The sequence below is a fragment of the Anomaloglossus baeobatrachus genome, chromosome 3 (genome assembly GCF_048569485.1).
Source record: "Anomaloglossus baeobatrachus isolate aAnoBae1 chromosome 3, aAnoBae1.hap1, whole genome shotgun sequence".
Classification (NCBI taxonomy): Eukaryota; Metazoa; Chordata; class Amphibia; order Anura; family Aromobatidae; genus Anomaloglossus; species Anomaloglossus baeobatrachus.
In genome coordinates, this window is record NC_134355.1 from 160,863,435 (window position 1) to 160,886,963 (window position 23,529).

The following is a 23,529-nucleotide window of genomic DNA, read 5'->3' on the forward strand; positions in this document are numbered from 1 at the left end:
GCCTGGTTTATAGTGAAATTTTGTTCTTTCCAATTACAAATTTAGTGACAGGATTGCTTTCTAATTGCTGACAGATTTCAGCTGGTGTCATGATTTTCCATGGCTTTTTGCACCTCTTCATGTGTATAATACTGTTTGACTGTCGTGTTTCTCATTATTACACGGAACTTAATTTTTGGATCTCTATGGATGATTGGATGGCTTGTTACTGACATCTGGTGAGAAAATAATAGCAATAGCACCTTTTAGAAATATACTCAGTAATTTGTGAGCTTTCTAGAGGGCACAATAAATTTACACTGTTATACAAGCTGGACACTAGTTACTTTACATTGTAACAGTGTCAGAACTTCAGGGTAGTCCCATTTATAACGAGAATATAAAATATATAATGCTTACGTATGTGTTTATTGGCTTATTCTATTTTGTTTAAAAACATTTTTATTATTTTACCTTGTTGACTTGAACCTACAATTACCTGCTTAGTATTGTATTCAAAGAATCACACATGGACCTCCATCAGCTCCCTGGTGGCCGTGGCAACTCATCACATTGCGTTCACATAGCAGTAAGACGAAGGGCGTGAAGAACCGCGCACCTCCGGCTCACTATTTAAATTCCGTTGTGACATTTTAAGGCGTTTTTTTCGGTTCCAGTCGCTCCAGTTAGGATATGTGCACATAACATCTTTTTGAGGTCGCTAAGTTTCTTAAGAGGAAGACTCTTCAGGAATGCTGGCGACTTTTGTGTGTATACAATTGAAACCAGAAGTTTACATACACATACATGTTTTTCTCACTATCTGACATGAAGTCAGAATAAACATTTCCCATTTTAGGTGAATTAGGATCCAAAATTATTTATATTTGCCAAATACCAGAATAATTACAGAGAATGTTTTAAGGCATTTTTATTACTTTCTGCAAAGTCAAAAGTTCACATGCATTTCTTTAGTATTTGGTACCATTGCCCTTAAACTTGAGTCAAACATTTTGGATATCCTTCTACAAGCTTCTCACAATATTTGGTAGGAATTTGGGCCCATTTCTCCTGATAGAGCTGCTGTAACTGAGCCATGTTTGTAGGTCGCCATGCTCGCACCTGCCTTTTCAGCTTTGCCCATATATTTTCAATAGGATTGAGAGCGGGGCTTTTTCATGGTTTATTCTGATTTAATGTCGGATAGTGAGAAAAACATGCATATGTGTCTTTTTAGATAGTGTATGTAAACCTCTGGTTTCATCTGTATGTATAAGGGTAAGTTCACACAGGTGCGTTTTTCGCAGTGTTTTTGTGCGTTTTTCGGGTGCATTTTTGGCCTCAAAACTGCATGACTTTGCTTCCCCATTTTTGCTGTCTGCACACAACTTTTTTTTTAAGCTGCGTTTTTGAGCTTAAAAAAAAAAAAAAAAAAAAAAAGGACATGTCAATTCTTTCCTGCGTTTTTCTGCGTTTTCCCCCCATGCAATGCATTGGAGAAACGCAGAAAAATGCAGAGATCAAAAACGCAGCAAAACGCACCAAATCGCAGTAAAAACGCATGCATTTTTTGCTGCGTTTTTGTGCGTTTTTAGCGGCCAAAAACGCAGCGTCAAAAAAAACGCAGCATGTGCACATAGCCTATCTATATCTATGCACACACCTTTATATACACAGTGTGTGTAATAAATACACCCACGTCACCTATCATTTGTAAAGTTTTGGTAAGGGCCTTTATACCAACGTAATACTACATTAATAAAAAAATTGAGTGCGGCTATTTGAACTTCCTTTCAACGGGTTAGCCAATGAACGTTTTCTAATTCTAAACATTTGGTGTTGTGTGTTTTAGTTTAAGTTCAAAACCAATATTTTTCTACTACTGTCGCTCCCAAGCTAATTTCCTATCAGAAGAACACATTCTACCGCTCCATGTAACCATGTTACTTCTATTTTCTAATTAGTTGTGTATTATTTTTAAAGGGAGCGCTTGTGAGTGCCTTGACGGATGACACTTTACATCTTTGGAATCTGCGACAGAAGAGACCTGCCATACTGCATTCCCTGAAATTCAGCAGAGAACGGTAAGAAAAAGAAGATGGCTACTGATTTGGTGATTGTCCCCTTTATCGTAATGCATTATTAACAGCCTTGTACTTGGATGTCACTGGTTGTGCTGCTCCACCTTCACGATGAACTGTGGCAGGAAGAAAATACTAATAAATGAATGTATTTCATAGTAATGTTCAAACTACTTGGCTGACCCTTCTTAATTTTTTCACTGCCTCTGATAAAATACAAACACTTGATACTTTCCTCTCGAAACCACGTAAACCAGGAGACAGCGCTAACATCACAGGTATGGTGCAGTGTTTTTTGTTTTTTTTAAGCCTATCTGGGACACTGTGAAGGAAATGTCCAGTAGTGGACATGCCCTTTTAGATGACTAGTTGTGACTAAGCCTTTAATTGCTTCTTCATATTAGATACAGATGGTATCCACAAGTAACATTTCTAGATACTGTACAACAGGGAAAAGTTTATTGCTTATATTCTTATGTGATTATCCTCATATAATAAGGTAAAACATTTATAACCAATACAACAGTGCAACATACAGTTTACAGGGGAGAGGTCCTACACCTTGGGGTTTGGGGATGACCACTGTCTGGCAGAACTGTCAACATCTGCGGAATCCGATTTGGACAGCGGTTTGTAGTGTAGGTGTGAAGGCTGTTTTAACTTTATTTTTTATGATCCTGGAAGGCAGTGACGAGAAAATATACGGTACATGGCTTCAGTACCTTGGCCAGTGTCTGATTCCTGCTGTCTGAGCCATGGGCTGTCGGGTTTGCAAGAGATGTTATTCTGCCCACAGACTACAGTGGAGGGTGGGGGAGTTTAGCTGCATATGATTAGTTATAGTATGATGACCATTGCTTTTCAACATATCATGTTAAATACTTGTAATTATGTGCATAATTCATGAAATACTATGTGTGATGCTGACATTATATAGTTAGTATGTGGCAACTAGGGTTGTTACCCTATAAAAAATGCTGCAATCTGTATGTGACAGTTCATTCCCTTTGATGGGGGTCACTCGCTCTCCTGCGTGCTACCTTGCTGACGCAAGCAAACACTTCCATTAAAAGTTCAAGCAGTTTATTAACTCACACAACATAATCCGGCACTTTAGTTACACAACATACACAGTATAACTGTGGGATCGCCCACATAGATGCCACTCACCCTGGTCAGCATTCAGACACAGATTTCAAGTCCGTTTACCTTCTCCTGATGTATCTTTCAGGGTCATAGCAGCCCTCCATACACTGACCCTGGTTAGACGAAACGGACCATCTCTTCCTTCAGAGCCTTCAGAGAGGCTTCAATACCTATATCCAGTTTATAGTTTAGCAGTCTCTACACACACATGCTCCTGTCAGTGCAGAGCACCTCTCTGAGGCCCCTTCTCACTGACTGCCATATGCAAAACAAAGTCTCATTCAGATATCACACACACCCAAAGGTGGAAGTATGTGGATAGCCAGACCCACCCATCTCTCCAGCTATCCGTAAACCTGGCTGGCCCTTGATCTACTTAATAGTTTGTGGCACTACAGGTACCAGAGTAGACATTCCAGGTTTACAGCCCAGAGTACAACCACCTCTTGGATACATACTGGCCACTCACAATGTAGCCGGTCGGCATTTTATAATGTACATGATGTGTTACCGATTTAGACTACTTCCACATTAAAGGGATCTGTCACCAGGTTATGCCGCTGACTAAGATAATGACAGCCGTCTTGTTTGCAGTGGTGTCTCACTGGTTGTTAGAAGTAGTGTATCTCCTGTAGCTTGGGATGAGCACTGAGTTATATGTGAGCGGCTGATTTCCTGTGTTTCGCTGGCAGTTCTCTCCCTATACAGAGAACTCTTCTAATCAGTGACATGGAGCGTTGGGAGCCCATGAATATCCAGGAGCATGGATAAGTAATGGGGAGGAATCCAGTGTTTGGTTCCCACTGCAGGAGGAAAGCTCTGATTTTCAGAAAACTCCAGTAAGAGATGCAGCGATGGGACTAGGTCACCATTGTGTGCTGCCCAGTGGTATTTCTCCAATAATACCAGTATAAAAAGGGTTTTGTCAGAATTCTAAATTGCCAAAATTGCAAAGTACTTGGGAAAAACAAGACACTTTGCAATTCACCTCTTATTACAAACTTTATCCCTCAGGTAAGGATTTTTAATTCTCTTGTAACTGCTTACTGCCTAAGTGACCAGCCTCCACTGCGGTCTTAGATAGTTGGCCGTTATCTAAGCAAAGGGCTTGTGCTTGCACACTTTTTTTCCATATACCTTGCAAATACTTCTCTGAAGCTGGATCTGATATTGTATACTGTGCTAGATAGCTGGGGAGTAGATAGGGATTATTGCTTTATTATGGAATTCTAGATTTGGGAAATCGACTTTTTCCTTGTAATGTTATAATTCTATTGACTTCTAACTCAATAATAATCAATGCTTTGATGCATGCGAAAAAACTATTGGCATCTATATCTGCGGTATTTGTGACTTTGTACTACATGCTGTACTTTATAAATACAATGACTTTGAGATAATTTCCTATAGAACATCCATTGCCATCTTGTTGACGTCTTCACCTTAATCCTTGTAGGATGTATGAAAAGGTGTAGCCAATAATATGCATGAGAAAAATACTGCACAACATTAATTCTAGGACTTGTTTGGCAGTGAATGTCTTTACCATGTTGTTCAAGCTACAAAGTATTTGATTTTATTTCTTTATTTTTTTTTTACTGAGCGTAATGACAGATATTTGGTTCCAGTGGAATATACTGATGAGCACATTCACTCAGTTGTCCCTTATGTTATACTGGTGAGGTTTGAAAAGGATGAAAAATGTCAGGAGGGTCTCTTTTGTAATGATTTTTAGGCTTTTGGTTGATCTATAGGGAGCGCATAAGCAATCCCACCACAACCAAGGTGTAAGCACTCAGGATGGATCCTACATCTTTTAGTTTACCTTTCTATATGCAACAAGGCCTTAAAATGGACGAGGGCAGAGCAAGACCCGTGCCCGACTACCTAAACACATGCATGCCAGTGGAGAGCTAAATAGACTGAATACCCAGCCCACAAAGGGGGGAGTCCTGCCCCCATATGTAAGAAGTACAAAATAACTGAAGTAATGAGCTGGAACACATGTTGGAATAAGTGCAATGTGTTTTTGCACGTTCGTACTGTGGTAATTAATAAACCTAGCCTAGGATAAACAAATGAGCAAATACCCTGGAGTAAGTAAATAGTAATAGTACATGTCAATAACATGAGGTACTTAGTTGACACTGTTTTGATGAAAAAAGTAAAAGCCATCCCACTGTGACAAGGTGTCCCAATCAGTATTGTCCCTAACTAGTAGTTCACCTCTCTTTTTTGAGGCCTGCTGGCATTCGTATTGATCTGTAGTCAGACCAATTCTCTGTGTGTCTCTTGAGATTTGGGATCTCCTTTGGGACCACATTGTTTTAGACTGACCCTGAGTAGCATGTACTCAAACTTACAATTCTATCAGTGGTTGTTGGAATCAGAACTGACGCATGCTAAACCGCTTAGCTAAGCTTCTGTAATACATCAAGGCACCTGATTTTTTTCCTAATCAGATTAAGGTGTAGAACTGAGATTTCTCAGAATGTCAAGCTTCAGAGCAAGCTCTGTGCCGATCGTGAGCTAGCTGTGAGTGTTCCACTCCTACAGAATAGTAAATGTAGAACTATAGAACAGTCTAGACCTCAAGAACAATGCAAGATAAGTAATGTATACTTCAAAGTCAAGACTTTTGCCAAGTATTTAGTGTGTTGATCAAGGTTTCAATCCACTGATTTTCAGTTTAAGCCATTTTGTTATTATACACTAAATTATAATATCCATGGATTGGTCATTATTGCGTTCATTTCAGATGCTTTCCGTCCGGTGCATTAACAGAAGCATAGAGTCTGGATCACATAAAGTAATTATCCCCCTCTACTTTTCTTTGGTCAGACCTCATCTGCAATACAGTGTCCAGTTCTGGGTACCACATTTACAGTAAGACCTTGAGAAACTGGAGCAAGTTCAGAGAAGAGCGACCAGGATGGTGATCAGTCTACAAACCATGTCCTACGAGGAACGGTTACAAGTTTTAGGAATACTTACCTTGCAAAGAGGGAGACTAGAAGGAGACTTAATAGCTGTCTACAAATATCTCAAGGACTGTCACACTGTAGAGGGTTCAATACTATTCACATTTGCACAAGGAAAGGCTAGAAGTGAAGGGATGAAACTGAAAGGGATGAGACACAGTTTAGATATTGACAGTGAAGGGTGATCAATGAGTGGTGCAAGCTCCCACAAGAGGTGTTAAGTTCTCCTTCAATGGAAGTCTTCAAAAAGAGACTGGACATTGAGCAGGGGGTTGGACCAGATGACCCTGGAGGTCCCTTTCAACTCTACCATTCTATGATTTGTTAAAAACAGTCACCTGTATGTATTCGAATGAATCTGCAAAATGGCTTTCCATGTTTTATGTGGCATATATCTTCAGTTGATGTAAAAGAAAACCAGTAATAAAATGTTATAAACTGTTGAGTGTAAGATGTGTGATTTTAGAAAGTCGATATTAGAGTGCTATTGTGTTGTTTTTTCCCATTGTAGAACTAGAATCCACAACTTATACCTTCTGCAAGGTAAAGGCCTCGAGAGAGAGGATACGGCCCATTGACTCACAATGAGCTGCAAAATGTGGTTAGCTGTGTGTGTTTGCCGTTTGGGGCTGCTGGCAGGTTCAGTTGACAGCTACTTGTCTGTGATGTTTTGAAAAACCAAATTCCATTGATGTTTGGTTCTAGCAAACTGCAACATTGCTTGCCATATGCGGGGTGGAAATGACAATGCGGTTTGCTTTTTCTTTTCTTTGTGGTGGGAGTGGGGAATGTTGCAAGTTGACGGGCACAAAAATAACACCGGGTACCACTAGACTCTTCACAACACTGATCCATAAGCTTTGTATGAGATACTTGGTGGTGTGCTGACCCCTGCCTGCACATTCAACCGATCAGTTCACTTTTGGATTTTATATTTATAGAAAAGGGAATTTCAAAAGAACATCAAGATGCATTAGATATATACGCTCTGAAAGCCTTTCTTGTGTTATCTAGTTGAATGAACATCACACTGTTCCTGGAAGCACAGGCTCCTTTGATCATTTTAAGGGAGGAGGTATGTGTTCACAGAGTAATTGCAGGTTTAAAGCGTTCTATGCGATAGCTGATGTTTGCTTTTAATAGCTCTCTCTTCTGATTCAGAGCATGTTAGGAAAGCTTGTTTTTCTCTGGGAAAGATGGTTTTGTTCAATTTTACGTTTAACCCCTGTGATGACTAATTAAATTTTGCATTATAGAACGGGTTAAATTAGGTTATTGTGGTGCATATGCAAATATACATTTTTAGGGATGTTTTTCTGTGAATTTTCTGCCTCGCTCACTGTTGAAACATTATTTTTAAGTGTTTTTTAATGTAGCTTTTAAAGGTAACTTATCAGATAAAAAGCTCCTTATTACAGAAAAAAAATATGATATTTACCTGCAGACCTGGTCATAATCTGCAGGTGATTGTTTTAAATATTTTTGGCTCTAACTGGCACAGCATCTGCAGGGAGAAAATAAAATTGTATCTTCCTTGTAGCCGCTGGCTATGCAGTGATGAGGTTATCACTACCTCTGCTCCTTGAGTAGTGCATGTGCCAAGCAGGTTGTCAGTTAAAGGGAACCTATCAGGTGCAATATGCACCCAGAACCACAAGCAGTATACACTAGCATAGATAGAGATCTTTAGAAAAAGTATTTGTAAAGATCTTTTATCTTATGCTAATGAGCACAGGGACTAATCCAAGGGCGTTATATCCCCCGATTAGCTGCCCTCTTGGCATGTTAGTGTGCCCACAGGGGCATACTAACATACTATTCAATGCAGCATCATCAGCGTTGACACTCGTACCTGTGTTCACTGTGACCGCGCTTCTGAATGCCGGGCACTTCCGGTCATGTACAGTATGAAGCAGGGTGTATGCGTCCTAGCGTCAAAAAGGTCTACTGCGCATGACGGGAAGTGATCGGACATTCAGAAGTGCGAACACAGGTACGCGCATCACCACTGGGGACGCTGCATTGAATAGCTTGTTAGCAAGTTTGCACACCCACAGTAATGTACTATGAGGGCCGACTAGTCAAAGGATATAACCAGGGCTATGGAGTCGATAGGCTAAACCTGCGACTCCGACTCCGAAATTTCCCTTGCACAGACTCCGACTCCAACTCCCACATATATTGCTTATATTAAAGTGAAAAATGTATTGTAGTACAATGTGAACATCAGACATTTAATTATTTTTATGATACTATAATAAAGATATTTAGAGCATAAAATATATTTATTGGAATACAACATTAGAACACTTATGTATGTATATGTAATACAGTATGTAATAAAGATATATATTAGTGTGTGTGTGTGTATATGTGTATATATATATATATATATATATATATATATATATATATATATATATATATATATATATATATATATATATATATATATATATATATATATATATATATATATACTGTGTATATGTACTGTATATATACTGTGTGTGTGTATATATATAAAATATATATCTCTATCTATCGAGAGAGAGAGAGATAATTTTTTTTTTTTTTATTATTAATATTATAAAACTATTTAAGTGGCAAAAAACAGTTTTCAACAACATGCTAAATAACATTTGTGCAGGCTGTAACTTTGTTGTAAGAAATAGAATTGCCTCCATCAGATCCTCCTTCATAGATGACCTCAAATCTGACCTAATAATTTTAAGGCTAGAGAACAACTTCTCCACACTAAGGTTGGAGGCAAAGCCGTAACCACATTGGCAGCATCTCTAACAATTTCCCGGGTATAAAGGAATTGCCTCATGCACAGTCAGTTTTCATGAACGGTTGAATTTTTTTATTTCTTTGAGAGCAAGTGAAAAATTTTGCTGAAATCTGGTCAATCTGCTGCTATAGGAGACAGAGTGAAATCTTTTTACTTGCAGCAACGCTTTGCCTGCTCCATGTCATCCAAATATTTGTCAAAGTTAAACTCCTCATCTGATGAGGATGAAGATATGGCAGCAGTAGCACTGTCAGGACCCAAGTCCTCTTGCGCCTGGCAGTCCTGTAGCTGCTCATCCTAACTGCTACCTCAGTCACAGCTTCTTTTCCTTAAGTAAGCTGTTGATCATCAAGCAGTTTACGATGACTTGGGTCCACATAAACAGCTGCCAGAAGTTTTATTATCGAATAGCTGTGTCTTTCTCCATATCATTAAAGCAGAAATGCCATTTGCAATTAAACATCATCTTTGGGACAGGTAAAATAGCAAGTTCTTCCACTCCCTTATGAGAATGCCAGGAGTTAAATTTTCAGCTTGTAATTTTTCAGTCAAGGTAAATGGATGATTAAGCAATATCTTCAATTCAGCCACCTGTGTTCATTGACCTTTATTTAGGGATACCTTAGGGTTCGCCATATCTATAAGAAACTGTTTTAGTTCAAGCAATCGCTCAATCATTAAATAAGTGCTGCCCCACCGAGTGGCTTGATCGACAATTGCCCCTTTCCCAGCACGTCTCTTCAAGATGTAATCAATTTTACGAGTTATGGCGGCAATAACCAATTTCCTCACTTTACCAATCAAATTTCCAGCATGTCCCTCTTGCAGACTATCTCTTATTGCCAGCTGCAGAGTGTGCACAACACAGCGCATTTGATGAATATGAAAGTGTTTTGAAGCAGCTTCAACAAGATCTAATCCTAAAGTATCATTTTGCTGTTCTTCTGTTGTAATATCTGTTTGTTCCTCAGTTACATGAACAGCGCTGTGGCCTTCCATCTCAAACATACTGAATCCTAAATTTTCTTCTAGATGTTTTTCATTACTCTCATTCATCAGTTTAATTGTACTTATCATGTTTGAAGCATTGTTCGTTACAATAGCAAGAACCTGTTCTTTTTTGAGTTTGTAGTCTTGCAGAACTTTTTCCACTAAGGCCTGGAGAAACTGGCTGATGTGATGAGCTTTAGTGTCTTACTGCCAGTGTCTTGATAACAATTTCTTTGTCACAAACATATCGAACATTGATGGCAAAATAATTCAGTTAAATGCAGTGACTCCGGGGATCCCAGGAAAGGCAATGGGTTTCAAGATAAAACATTCAGACACATCGTTTTGTGAGGATCCGTTTTTGGCCTCAAAAACAGATCCTCAGAGAATTAGCATGTGAGTTTGTGTGGCTAATCTGCTTTTGCTATTGAAAGCATTATTTATGAGCTCAAAAATCTTTCAGGTGATGCGGTTTTTTAAAAAGCTGATCTGCTTTTGCAGCTGAACAACGTATCTTCAAAAAACGCAGCAAAAACATTTTGTGTGAATGTAGCCTTAGATCAGGAATAGAACAGACATTTATAGGACATTTCATAACTTTCCCAAATTCCTATGAAAAATATTCAGCACATTCTGCATTCCACTACTGTCCCCAATTTATTATATATTTTAGGAGTCGGAGTCTGTGCATTTTATACCGACTCCACCAAAATGAGCTCCGACTCCACAGCCCTGGATATAGCTCCCTTGGGACTAGTCCCCACGCTCATTAGTATATGATAAAAGATCTTTAGAAATACTTTTTCTAAAGATCTCTTTATGCCAGTGCATACAGGGACAGTTAAGGCCCCGTCACACTAAGCAACATCGCTAGCAACATCGCTGCTAACTAACAACTTTTGTGACGTTGCTAGCGATGTTGCTGTGTGTGACATCCAGCAACAACCCGGCCCCTGCTGTGAGGTCGTTGGTTGTTGCTGAATGTCCTGGGCCATTTTTTAGTTGTTGCTGTCCCGCTGTGAAGCACAGATCGCTGTGTGTGACAGCGAGACAGCAACAACTAAATGTGCAGGCAGCAGGAGCCGGCTTCTGCGGAGGCTGGTAACCAATGTAAATATCGGGTAACCAAGAAGCCCTGTCCTTGGTTACCTGATATTTACCTTTGTTACCAGCCTCCGCCGCTCTCACTGTCAGTGCCGGCTCCTGCTCTGTGCACATGTAGCTGCAGGACACATCGGGTTAATTAACCCGATGTGTGCTGTAGCTAGGAGAGCAGGGAGCCAGCGCTAAGCATTGTGCGCTGCTCCCTGCTCTGTGCACATGTAGCTGCTGCACACATCGGGTAATTAACCCGATGTGTGCTGTAACTAGGAGAGCAGGGAGCCAGTGCTAAGCGTTGTGCGCTGCTCCCTGCTCTGTGCACATTTAGCTGCAGCACACATCGGGTAATTAACCCGATGTGTGCTGTAACTAGGAGAGCAGGGAGCCAGCGCTCAGTGTGCGCTGCTCCCTGCTCTCTGCACGTGTAGCTCCGTGCACTGGTAACCAAGGTAAATATCGGGTTGGTTACCCGATATTTACCTTAGTTACCAAGCGCAGCATCTTCCACGCGGCGCTGGGGGCTGGTCACTGGTTGCTCGTGAGCTCACCAGCAACTCGTGTAGCGACGCTCCAGCGATCCCTGCCAGGTCAGGTTGCTGGTGGGATCGCTGGAGCATCGCAGTGTGACATCTCACCAGCAACCTCCTAGCAACTTACCAGCGATCCCTATCGTTGTTGGGATCGCTGGTAAGTTGCTTAGTGTGACTGGACCTTTAGGCAGGGATTAGCAATCTCTGTATAGTCAGCTGGACTTTTATGGATATTTGCACTGGTCTGGTGACTTAAATGAACTTCAACTTCATTTTCTCCTTGTACCCACTTTTCCAGTGAGACTTCCGAACCATATCTGCAGGTAAATTTTTTTTTTTTTTTTTTTTGTCTGACAAGTTTCCTTTGACATTGTATGCACAGCATAATTGAAGATTGTGTGGCTGATGTACTAAAGATGGAAACCTTATACTTCGTTAATTAAAATGGCACACAAGCTACTTTTATATAGTCAATCAATAAAACTTGAAATGATGATAATAAAAGCTTTTAAGATGTGTTTTGAGAACCTTGACAAACCTGGAGTTATTTCTACAAGTTTTAGAGTTTTCCATTTCATCGCACTTATTTTAATTGCAGCTTTTTCATTCACTGGGTAACATTGGCTAAGGCTTGCAACTTCTTAAGCTGGGTTCATACTAAGCGACAGCGACAACGACGTCGCTGTTACGTCACCATTTTCGGTGACGTAACAGCGACCTTGTAAGTCGCTGTTATGATCGCTGCTTAGCTGTCAAATACAGCAGAAGCAGCGATCATAACGTCGCTACATGTGCAGAGAGCAGGGAGCCGCGCTTAGCGCTGGCTCCTTGCTCTCCTAGGTACAGTACACATCGGGTTAATTAACCCGATGTGTGCTGCAGCTACATGTCACAGTGCAGAGAGCAGGGAGCCGCGCGCACTGCTTAGCGCTGGCTCCTTGCTCTCCTTGCTACAGTATACATCGGGTTAATTACCTGATGTGTACTGCAGCCACATGTGCACAGAGCAGGAGCCGGCGCTGGCAGCAAGAGCGGAGGCTGGTAACGAAGGTAAATATCGGGTAACCAGGGAAAGTCCTTCCCTTGGTTACCCGATGTTTACCCTGGTTACAGCTTACCGCAGCTGCCAGACGCCGGCTCCTGCTCTCTGCTCGCTTCATTTCGTCGCTCTCTCGCTGTCACACACAGCGATGTGTGTGTCACAGCGGGAGAGTGACGACCAAAAAATGAAGCTGGACATTCAGCAACGACCGGCGACCTCACAGCAGGGGCCAGGTCGTTGCTGGATGTCACACACAGCGACAGCGACGGGACGTCGCTGCATCGTCACAGAAAATGGTGACGTAGCAGCGACGTCGTTGTCGTTGTCGCTGTGTGTGACACAAGCTTTAGACTAAATTTTATCTGGAATATGTTTGCTCTGGAACCATAAAACTCTCTATAGATATATATTTATAGACTCTGGACTCTATCTTTTTTTTTTTCTGTCCTTTCAAACCCTGTCCATCACACACTTCTGTCAAGACTAAAGCCGACTGGACGCAGCCTACGAACTGTTAAAGGGGGTTACTGACTGACCCCCAACAGATGAGGTCCGTGCCCAGAACAATCAGGCATATTGACCATTCGTTTTAGTTCCACAAAGGTGTCTACCCGTAGCAGTGGCGTAATATCCTCTCCACATACCAAAAATCTTTGTGTTCTAGAGGGATAGGTGATGGCTAAGCAAGGTTTTAGCTGTTGGTTTTCTGAAGTGTATGGCCACCTTTAGACTGTTATTAGACTGGTAGCCCAAAACATCCCAAGTAGACTATGTGCACACAGTGCATTTTTATCACTTTTTTAAGGCTATGTGCACACTAGAAAAGTGATTTTTCTCAAGAAAATTTCTTAAGAAACTTCTGGGAGTTGAAGTATTACCGCACCTGCGGTAAAAAAACGCGGCATAATTGCGGCAAAAACGCATGCGATTTTGCCGCGGTTTTTCCGCAAGTTGGTCCCTGCGCTTTTTTTATGCTGAACTGCAATAAATAATATAGATAATAGATAGATAATCGATAGACAGATAATGGATAGAGGGAAAGATGGATAGATATAGATAGATGAGAAAGACCTATATAATGTCCCACCCCCCCTGCATATTCTAAGCTGGCACCCTTTAGTGACTTTCATGTGGCACTAAAGGGTGCCTAGCCTTGTATTTAGCCAAAAAATATAAATAAATAAAAAAAAAATGACGTGAGGTCCCCCCTATCTTTTGTAGCCAGCTAGGGTAAAGCAGACGGCTGCAGCCTGCAGACCACAGCTGGCAGCTTCACCTTGGCTGGTAATCCTAAACAGAGGGCACCCCACGCTGTTGTTATTTTACATTAAATAAATAATTTAAAACAAACGTGTGGTCCCCCCCCCCAAATTGGATCACCAGCCAAGGTAAAGCGGACAGCTGGGGTCTGATATTCAGACTAGTTAGGTCCACTGTTATTGGACACTCCCCAGCCTAAAAATAGCAGGCTGCAGCCGCCCCAGAAGTGGCGCATCCATTAGACCTGCCAATCCTGGCACTTCGCCCCAACTCATCCCGTTGCCCTGGTGCGGTGGCAAACGGGGTAATATATGGGGTTGATGCCAGATGTGTAATGTCACCTGGCATCAGGCCCTGGGGTTATTGATGTCACAGCATCTATCAGATACCTGACATCACCAACCCAGTCAGTAAGAAATAAAAAATAGACAACAAAAAAAGTTTTATTTGAAAAAACACTCCCCACATTCCCTCTTTCACCAATTTATTGACAAGAACAATCAAATCCGGGTCCAGCGTAATCCAATAAGGGGTTCCCATGACGATCCATACCATAGTCACTGTCCTAGTCAATGAAGAACAGAATGTTCCCCATTGGCTGGGAGAGCAATGCAGTGACCTGACCTAACATCAATAGGTCAGCCCATGTCACTGCAGGGGATGCCTAGTGCTGCCATCAGGAGGTTAGATGAGATCATTACCTGCTGTGATGATCTTCTGCAGTCCTGCCATCAGCGCTATAACTGCCTTCTATGCTTCTATGCCCGCCGCGTTCTCAGCAGTATCGCGAGAGCCCGTGACGTCACTGCTAGTGAGAGTCTCGGGCCGCGGGCATAGACGGCAGTGACAGCGGTGACGTCAGGAGGCAGGAGATCGTCACCGCAGGTAAAGATCTCATCTCACCTCCTGACAGCAGCGCTCGGCATCCCCGTGGCTGCACGCACTGCAGGGTGACAAGCTGCTGATACTGCAGGCAGACACTGACACTGGAGTGCAGGCAGCCGCGGGGCAGGAGCGGGACACAGACTGCACGGGCACCTGGAGGTCACACGGAAGTGCTTCTGTGCGGCGTCCAGGGAGTGTGAGGTGTGTGTTTACTCTGCTCCGCTTCCTCTTCTGTCATAATGACATCACTTCCTGCAAAACCGCAGGTAGCGATGAGCATTACCGCAGGTAAATCGCGGCTATACCGGGGGTATACCGCACATAATTTGCTACCTGCGGTATACCCCCGGTATTTCGCGATTACATTACAGTGAATGGAGTGAAATACCGGGGGTATACCGCAGCTACCTGCGGAAAAGAAGTGACATGCACATTTTCTCAAGAAAGTTTCTCAAGAAAATCTTCAAAAAGAATTTTCTTGAGAAAAAAACGCAGTGTGCGCACTGCTTTTTTTTTTTCCCATAGGTTTTGCTGGGAAATATCTGCAGAAAGATTTCAAACATTTCCGCAGCAAAACCGCTGGTAAAACCGCGGGTAAAAACGTCTAGTGCGCACAGGGCCTAAACGTGTTTTTTAGTGCACTTTTGTCACAAAACTGCATGCAAATCCTATGAGAATTTTAAAGGTTTATGCACGTTTTGCTTTTCCTTTTTTTTTTTTTTTTTTTCCCTTGGAGATTTGGTGGCAAAATAAATCAGCAGCATGTCAATTCTTTCGGTATTTTTGCAGCGTATTTACACCCATGACTACATAGAATCCGCATGCAATAAAGGTAGCAAAATCTCCTCAAACTTTTTTTTTTTACATTTTTTTTTTTTTCTGCCAAGAAATGAACATTTGGTGCGGAAATTTCTGCACCCAATTACTCAGTGTGCGCACACATAGCCTTAAGGATATACATTTTCCTGTCTGAGGAAGGAACGTGATCAGCAATGTTTTTCAGATGGAAATGGCAGGAGGTAATGAGAATATGTATGTAAAACGTAAAATGTCAGAGGGACAATAGCTGATGTTGACAGGAGGATATTTCAGCTGTGGAGAATAAGCTCCATCTTGGCCATGTTGAGCTTTAGAAAACAAGAACACATGTAGTAGATGGTTGACAGGAGCAGAGCGCTTTATATAGGTATCATTTGCTTATAGATGACATTGAAATCCCAAATAAACAAGTTGGCTTTGGCTGTCTGTGGCTAAAAGAACCTGACAGCTGAGTCATGCTGCCTGCAGAACGGACAGCATATTTCAGGCAGGTATGTTGCCTAGAAATGCAGGGTCTCAGAAAACATATATTTGAAAGCCATCCGGATCCATGCATCTCGGGTAATAGTCAGAGCGACTTGTCTTTGGAAGCATCTCCCTGTCCTGTTCACTTTAAGTGATGGCTCCCTTACTATATAGGGACTGTTCTGTCACTCGAAGAATGGGAGTGGGCCAGGGAGAAGCTGCAATGATGAACATGTCTCATTGTTATTTAGGGCTTGTTCAGACGCCCATATTTTTCGACAATATGGTTTGTTTGCTCAATGGACGGCATGTTAATGCAATAAAAACCAGTATGGCTGTGCACACAGGTCTGCGTGGAAAAAACCCCATCATATGCTAGTCCGGTTTTATGGACCAGAGTAGACAAGAATGGGCAGCTCATTCGCAGATTAGCACACCAAGCCGTTCACCTCTATTTGCATACGTGTAACTGGTGCGCGTTTTATTACAGCAGACTAAACCCAGCCTTCATTTGTGTTCTGTTTCACCGAAACATCACAACGTTCAATGTAACAATACCTGGCCGAAATGATGGAGCTGATTCATGCTGCCCATGGCTCACACAGCATGATTCGAATCACAGCCTCCCTTTTGGCATATTAAATTTAACAGAACAAATGCTCATTATTTACTGATATTTTAACAAACTATATCGTAAATGGGAAAAACAACCTCGACCAAATCAAATTTTTCCAAAGATTTTCTGCACTGTATGACAAATCCAATCCCAGGACCACAATAATACAATAATACCAGATGCTCTATACATTGAAAAAAAAAAAAATATATATGTATATATATATATATATATATATATATATATACGTTGACTAAAAATATAAATTCAACATGTTTTTACTTCCATTTTTCATGAGCTAAACTCATAGGTTTAAGACAAAAAGGCCTTTTATCTCTCAAATATTCACAAATTTGTGTAAATCTGTTTTAGACTGGAGTCACATAGCATATGTCATCCAATGCGATATGCCATTGACCCTCGGCTACCTCTCTGCTATGAGCGTGAGCTGAGTGTCCTGCAACTGTCATCTGACCTTACGATCGGATCACTGCTGCAGAGGGGAGGGAGAGATTAATCTCTCCATCTCCTCCATTGTCAGCCTGTGCGCGTGTCATGTCATCAGAGTGCTGCCCAATGTTTCACTCTCACCCATAGACTCACATGGGTGCGAGTGATCTGAGACTCGGACAATCGTAGCATGCAGTGATTTTTTTTTTTTTTTTTTTCCTCTGTCCATTTAGGGCGGAGGAAAAACTCGCAGATCTGAGCTGCACTATTGTCTTCAGCATTGCTCTGATCAGCACAAGCGATCGGACTGTGCAGTCAATAAAGTTCCCTAGGTAGACGAGTAAAATTAAAAAATGTAAAAAAGTTTTAAAAAACCTAAAACTTAAAATCCCCCTTTTTTTGCTCCATTGAGAATAAAACAGTAAAAAAATACAGATTTTTGGTATCGCTGCTTTTAGAAATGACCGATCTATCAAAATATCTGTTAATCTGATTTGGTATACGGTGTAGTGAAAAGAATTCCAACACCCAAAATTACGTTGTTTTGGTCACAGCAACATTGAATTAAAATGCAATAACAGGCGATCAAAATATGACATTGATGCCAAAATTCTATAATTATAAACGTTAACTTAAGACACAAAAAATTGAAGTGCCTGAAAAATCCTTCAAATCCAAAAAGCGTGGCGCTGATCCCCAAATGTATTATATCAGAATTTTTATACGGCTACTATAAAATATTACATAAAATATTACAACGCGTTTTGTCTAACAATCTTAAAAAAAAAAAAAAAAAAAAAAAAAAAAAAAGATAGCCGCCTTCAGGTAAAATAACATGACAGTTGATCTCTCAGACCTCGCTTTAAATAAGACATTGCTAGAAGCTAATTAGTACAAGGAGAAACCTCTTTCCTCAACCAGTTTCATATATTTCCAAACAATCCATGCCTGGAGGCTCTCAGGTGCAAAAAAAGTTTTTTGTTTTTTTTTGTTTTTTTTTTTAAGACGCAAAAAATAAGCCATCTTTGAGCCAAAGATCCCAAAAAATGAGAACGTGACAGGTCTTGTAAAATGGCCATAAAAGCTTTTTTTTTTTTTTCTTTTTTGTTTTTAGTTTTGAAATTTTTTTCACTACTTGAAAGTAAAACTATACATGTTTGATGTTTTGGTATCTACAAACTCATACTGAAGTGGGGAATCATATTGCCAAGTCCGTTTTACCATGTAGTGAACATGGTACCTTAAAAAAAAACAAAACCTAAAAATAAACAAAACATGCAGTTGGACTTTTTGCAATTTTTTTTTGCAATTTCACCACACCTGGAATTTAACTGTTTATTTTTTTTCAGAAGAATTTGGGGCAGAATGAATGGTGTTCAAAAGAAGAACTTTCCCCACAAAAAAAAACATGCCCTAATATGGTTATATTGATAAAAACAATAAAAAAAGTTATGGCACTTGGTAGAAGGAGAGGAAAAACAGAAAATCGCCAGGGATGAATATCTGTGGGCTGTAGTTTCACTACAATCAGTGTTTAATCAGCAGGAGAATATCACTACAGGACTAGGTCTAGGCATGGCAATCGGGCTGAAGCATGAAGCCTGCAAGCAACACTTGTTCTGTAACTAGATAATTTGAACACAACCTGGACATCGGTAAATGGCCAATTAAAGGAGTGACCAAGATACTAAAAAATATCAATCTTTTTTTATTTTCCAATAAAACACTAAAATATAGCATAAAGGTACCGGCAATAAATAGAGAGACGCAGACAGTAAATGCATTAAGTCCCTATGAATAATCCAGGACTTTTTTAGAATTTAGAATAAACACATCAAAACCACCAGATGAATGTATATTAGACCTGAGCCAGAAAAATAATCATTCATTAAGGACAGGTGCGACTCCATAGTTCTATCCGTGCTGATAATAATATAATATATTCCACATTAATTCATTTTTACTAATTAATACCCCATCCAAAATTGCATACCCATAGGTAGGGATAGAAAAATATATGGATATAAGGTTCCCACAACAGGAACCCAGGCATAAACGCCTAGTGAATATGTAAAAGACACAGAGAACACAGAGGCGCACAGGTCATTAACCATTCAAAGTATAAGAAAGGCAAACAGGACAATGAGATAAAGATTCAATTACATCACCTGGGGAATGATAAGGCCCCGTCACACTAAGCAACATCGCTAGCAACATCGCTGCTAACGAACAACTTTTGTGACGTTGCTAGCGATGTTGCTGTGTGTGACATCCAGCAACAACCTGGCCCCTGCTGTGAGGTCGTTGGTTGTTGCTGAATGTCCTGGGCCATTATTTAGTTGTTGCTGTCCCGCTGTGAAGCGCAGATCGCTGTGTGTGACAGCGAGACAGCAACAACTAAATGTGCAGGCAGCAGGAGCCGGCTTCTGCGGAGGCTGGTAACCAATGTAAATATCGGGTAACCAAGAAGCCCTGTCCTTGGTTACCCGATATTTACCTTTGTTACCAGCCTCCGCCGCTCTCACTGTCAGTGCCGGCTCCTGCTCTGTGCACATGTAGCTGCAGCACACATCGGGTTAATTAACCCGATGTGTGCTGTAACTAGGAGAGCAGGGAGCCAGCGCTAAGCGGTGTGCGCTGCTCCCTGCTCTGTGCACATGTAGCTGCAGCACACATCGAGTAATTAACCCCATGTGTACTGTAGCTAGGAGAGCAGGGAGCCAGCGCTAAGCGGTGTGCGCTGGTAACCAAGGTAAATATCGGGTTGGTTGCCCGATATTTACCTTAGTTACCAAGCGCAGCATCTTCCACGCGGCGCTGGGGGCTTGTCACTGGTTGCTGGTGAGCTCACCAGCAACTTGTGTAGCGATGCTCCAGCGATCCCTGCCAGGTCAGGTTGCTGGTGGGATCGCTGGAGCGTCGCAGTGTGACATCTCACCAGCAACCTCCTAGCAACTTACCAGCGATCCCTATCGTTGTTGGGATCGCTGGTAAGTTGCTTAGTGTGACGGTACCTTAAGCAACATCGCTGCTAACGAACAACTTTTGTGACATCCAGCAACAACCTGGCCCCTGCTGTGAGGTCGTTGGTTGTTGCTGAATGTCCTGGGCCATTTTTTAGTTGTTGCTGTCCTGCTGTGAAGCACAGATCGCTGTGTGTGACAGCGAGACAGCAACAACTAAATGTGCAGGCAGCAGGAGTCGGCTTCTGCGGAGGCTGGTAACCAATGTAAACATCGGGTAACCAAGAAGCCCTGTCCTTGGTTACCCGATATTTACCTTTGTTACCAGCCTCCTCCGCTCTCACTGTCAGTGCCGGCTCCTGCTCTGTGCACATGTAGCTGCAGGACACATCGGGTTAATTAACCCGATGTGTGCTGTAACTAGGAGAGCAGGGAGCCAGCGCTAAGCATTGTGCGCTGCTCCCTGCTCTGTGCACATTTAGCTGCAGCACACATCGGGTAATTAACCCGATGTGTGCTGTAACTAGGAGAGCAAGGAGCCAGCGCTCAGTGTGCGCTGCTCTCTGCACGTGTAGCTCCGTGCGGTGGTAACCAAGGTAAATATCGGGTTGGTTACCCGATATTTACCTTAGTTACCAAGCGCAGCATCTTCCACGCGGCGCTGGGGGCTGGTCACAGGTTGCTGGTGAGCTCACCAGCAACTTGTGTAGCGACGCTTCAGCGATCCCTGCCAATTCAGGTTGCTGGTGGGATGGCTGGAGCGTCGCAGTGTGACATCTCACCAGCAACCTCCTAGCAACTTACCAACGATCCCTATCGTTGTTGGGATCGCTGGTAAGTTGCTTAGTGTGACTGGACCTATAGACTGCTGCGACCCTCACACTCCGACACGTGTTTCGCAATAGCTTTTTCGCTCCTCGAAAAAGCTATTGCGAAACACGTGTCGGAGTGTGAGGGTCGCAGCAGTCTATCATTCCCCAGGTGATGTAATTGAATCTTTATCTCATTGTCCTGTTTGCCTTTCTTATACTTTGAATGGTTAATGACCTGTGCGCCTCTGTGTTCTGTGTCTTTTACATATTCACTAGGCGTTTATGCCTGGGTTCCTGTTGTGGGAACCTTATATCCATATATTTTTCTATCCCTACCTATGGGTATGCAATTTTGGATGGGGTATTAATTAGTAAAAATGAATTAATGTGGAATATATTATATTATTATCAGCACGGATAGAACTATGGAGTCGCACCTGTCCTTAATGAATGATTATTTTTCTGGCTCAGGTCTAATATACATTCATCTGGTGGTTTTGATGTGTTTATTCTAAATTCTAAAAAAGTCCTGGATTATTCATAGGGACTTAATGCATTTACTGTCTGCGTCTCTCTATTTATTGCCGGTACCTTTATGCTATATTTTAGTGTTTTATTGGAAAATAAATAAAGATTGATATTTTTTAGTATCTTGGTCACTCCTTTAATTGGCCATTTACCGATGTCCAAGTTGTGTTCAAATTATGCTGTTTGGAGTGCTACATGTTGAAATATTTTGGATATGTGGTTACTAACTGTAACTAGATAACCAGCCACTCTGAAATGGTGGGGGTGTTGGTAACAAGCTGTAGATTAAAATAATTAAAAATCCCACTGTTCTTTAAAGGATTCTCCACTACTCAGAAATGTGCTTCTAAATCCATGTTTTCCCTTGTTATCGTAATAACGTTTCTACATGTAGTGGCATGGTCTCTCTTGGGATTGTGTACCAGTGTCAAATAATGCAACCCCCTGCGGCGAATTGGCGGCCACTTCACTCTCCCCACCTTCGGACAAATCAATACATCCTGAGAAGACGAGAGAGCAGCAGTTCTCTCATTTTTTAACATCTTTAAAAATGGAGAGGACTAAAATGATGCTAAATAAGGAATTGTGCATTAGCACTTTGCAATTACCATTTTAGGAACTTGACAACCCCTTTAAGGATTTAAATGAAAAGGATGTTTCCATCATATCCCAATATGTAGTAGGTGTAATAATATTAGCAAATCCATCCAATTAGAAATGTATATTCTCCTGATATAGCTCATGTGCAGGGCATTGCAGCTTAGGTATCCATGGCTACGTCTGCAAGCAATTGTCACTATATGAGTGGATGTAACCATGGATACCTAATCTGCAATGCCCTGCACATGAGTTAAGAGACATGGCTATATCAGAAGAACTATACTAAATTTCTAATTGGAGGTATATGCTAATACTGTATTATTATTAGTATTATGATTAGTATTAATATTATTAGTATTATCATTATTATTGTTTTTTATTCCTACTACTTATTGGGATAGGATCTTTGAAATTAAAATACCCCTTTTGAGTATTTAGTGTCACTGTTTATAAATGTCATGTGATGAAGTAACTTTTTGGATTGCATAAACCAACATTCTCCATAAAAAATAAACTATTTGGTGCTCTGGACCCTGTGGTAAATCTGCCTAATGTGTGGGAGATTAATTATCCAGGTAATCGAGTAATTCACCTTCAGTAAAATGCTGATTGTGGACAAAATACCATTTCAAAAATACCATAGGCCTTAGTGCATGCTAAACAAGAGAAAAGGCGATCATTTGGTACACAAATATATTTTTATTATCAATGATTGCAAACAGGTGAAGGGATAAAGGACAAAAAGCGAATTTACATCACCATAGGTGCAAGGTAACACTATATATATATATAGTATGAAAGATTAGCTGGCAAACAGTGCATAAAGAATATATATGTTAACCCCTGTTATTGTGCAACCATCCAAGAATTCCCATAGTTAGATTTACTTGGTAGATATAGCATATAACCATGTCATTGTCACATCAATAACATAGGGTCAACAATATGCATATCATACAAATGTGGATGATAATATACATATATTCATACCATTCAATACAGCTCTGTCTATATCGTGAGGTATTAATTTTTCTATGGTCAAACAGATTAATCATAAACCATATCCCAGTGTAACATACCCATCACATGTGTCAGGGAATACTGCTTGCTCCATCAAGGGACCCAGCAATCACATATCAGATGTGCATACAAAAAATCACCATGGCAGATAGTGGAGTGCACATAAGACATCACCGTGCAAATATATACTAGATAGAAATATAGCTTCAGAGAATTATCTACTATGAAATCACATCAGATGTCTAATCGGCACTCCAGCACTTGGTTGCACTTAAATAAGGGACCAGCAATATTCCTCCATATGCACATGTGTCAGGGATCATGGATTACTCCATATGCTCATGTGTCGGGGATCCTGGATTACTCTATGGACACATGAGTCCACCACGAGGGAACTCAGAGTTCACATGTCTATGTATAAATAGGCCCCACAACACATGGAGGAGTACATAAGAAAAATCGCTAAA

At 41.2% G+C, this 23,529-nt stretch overlaps 1 protein-coding gene across 3 annotated transcripts in view; it reads left to right on the forward strand.

The window, feature by feature from the left end:
- STXBP5 (syntaxin binding protein 5) overlaps nt 1-23,529 on the forward strand; it is a 611,224-nt gene that overhangs the window by 148,948 nt on the left and 438,747 nt on the right. For all 3 annotated transcript variants that reach the window (XM_075339550.1, XM_075339551.1, XM_075339552.1), the window contains exon 4: nt 1,963-2,063. In XM_075339550.1, coding sequence (XP_075195665.1) covers nt 1,963-2,063 — 101 coding nt within the window. The remainder of the gene's footprint in view (nt 1-1,962; nt 2,064-23,529) is intronic.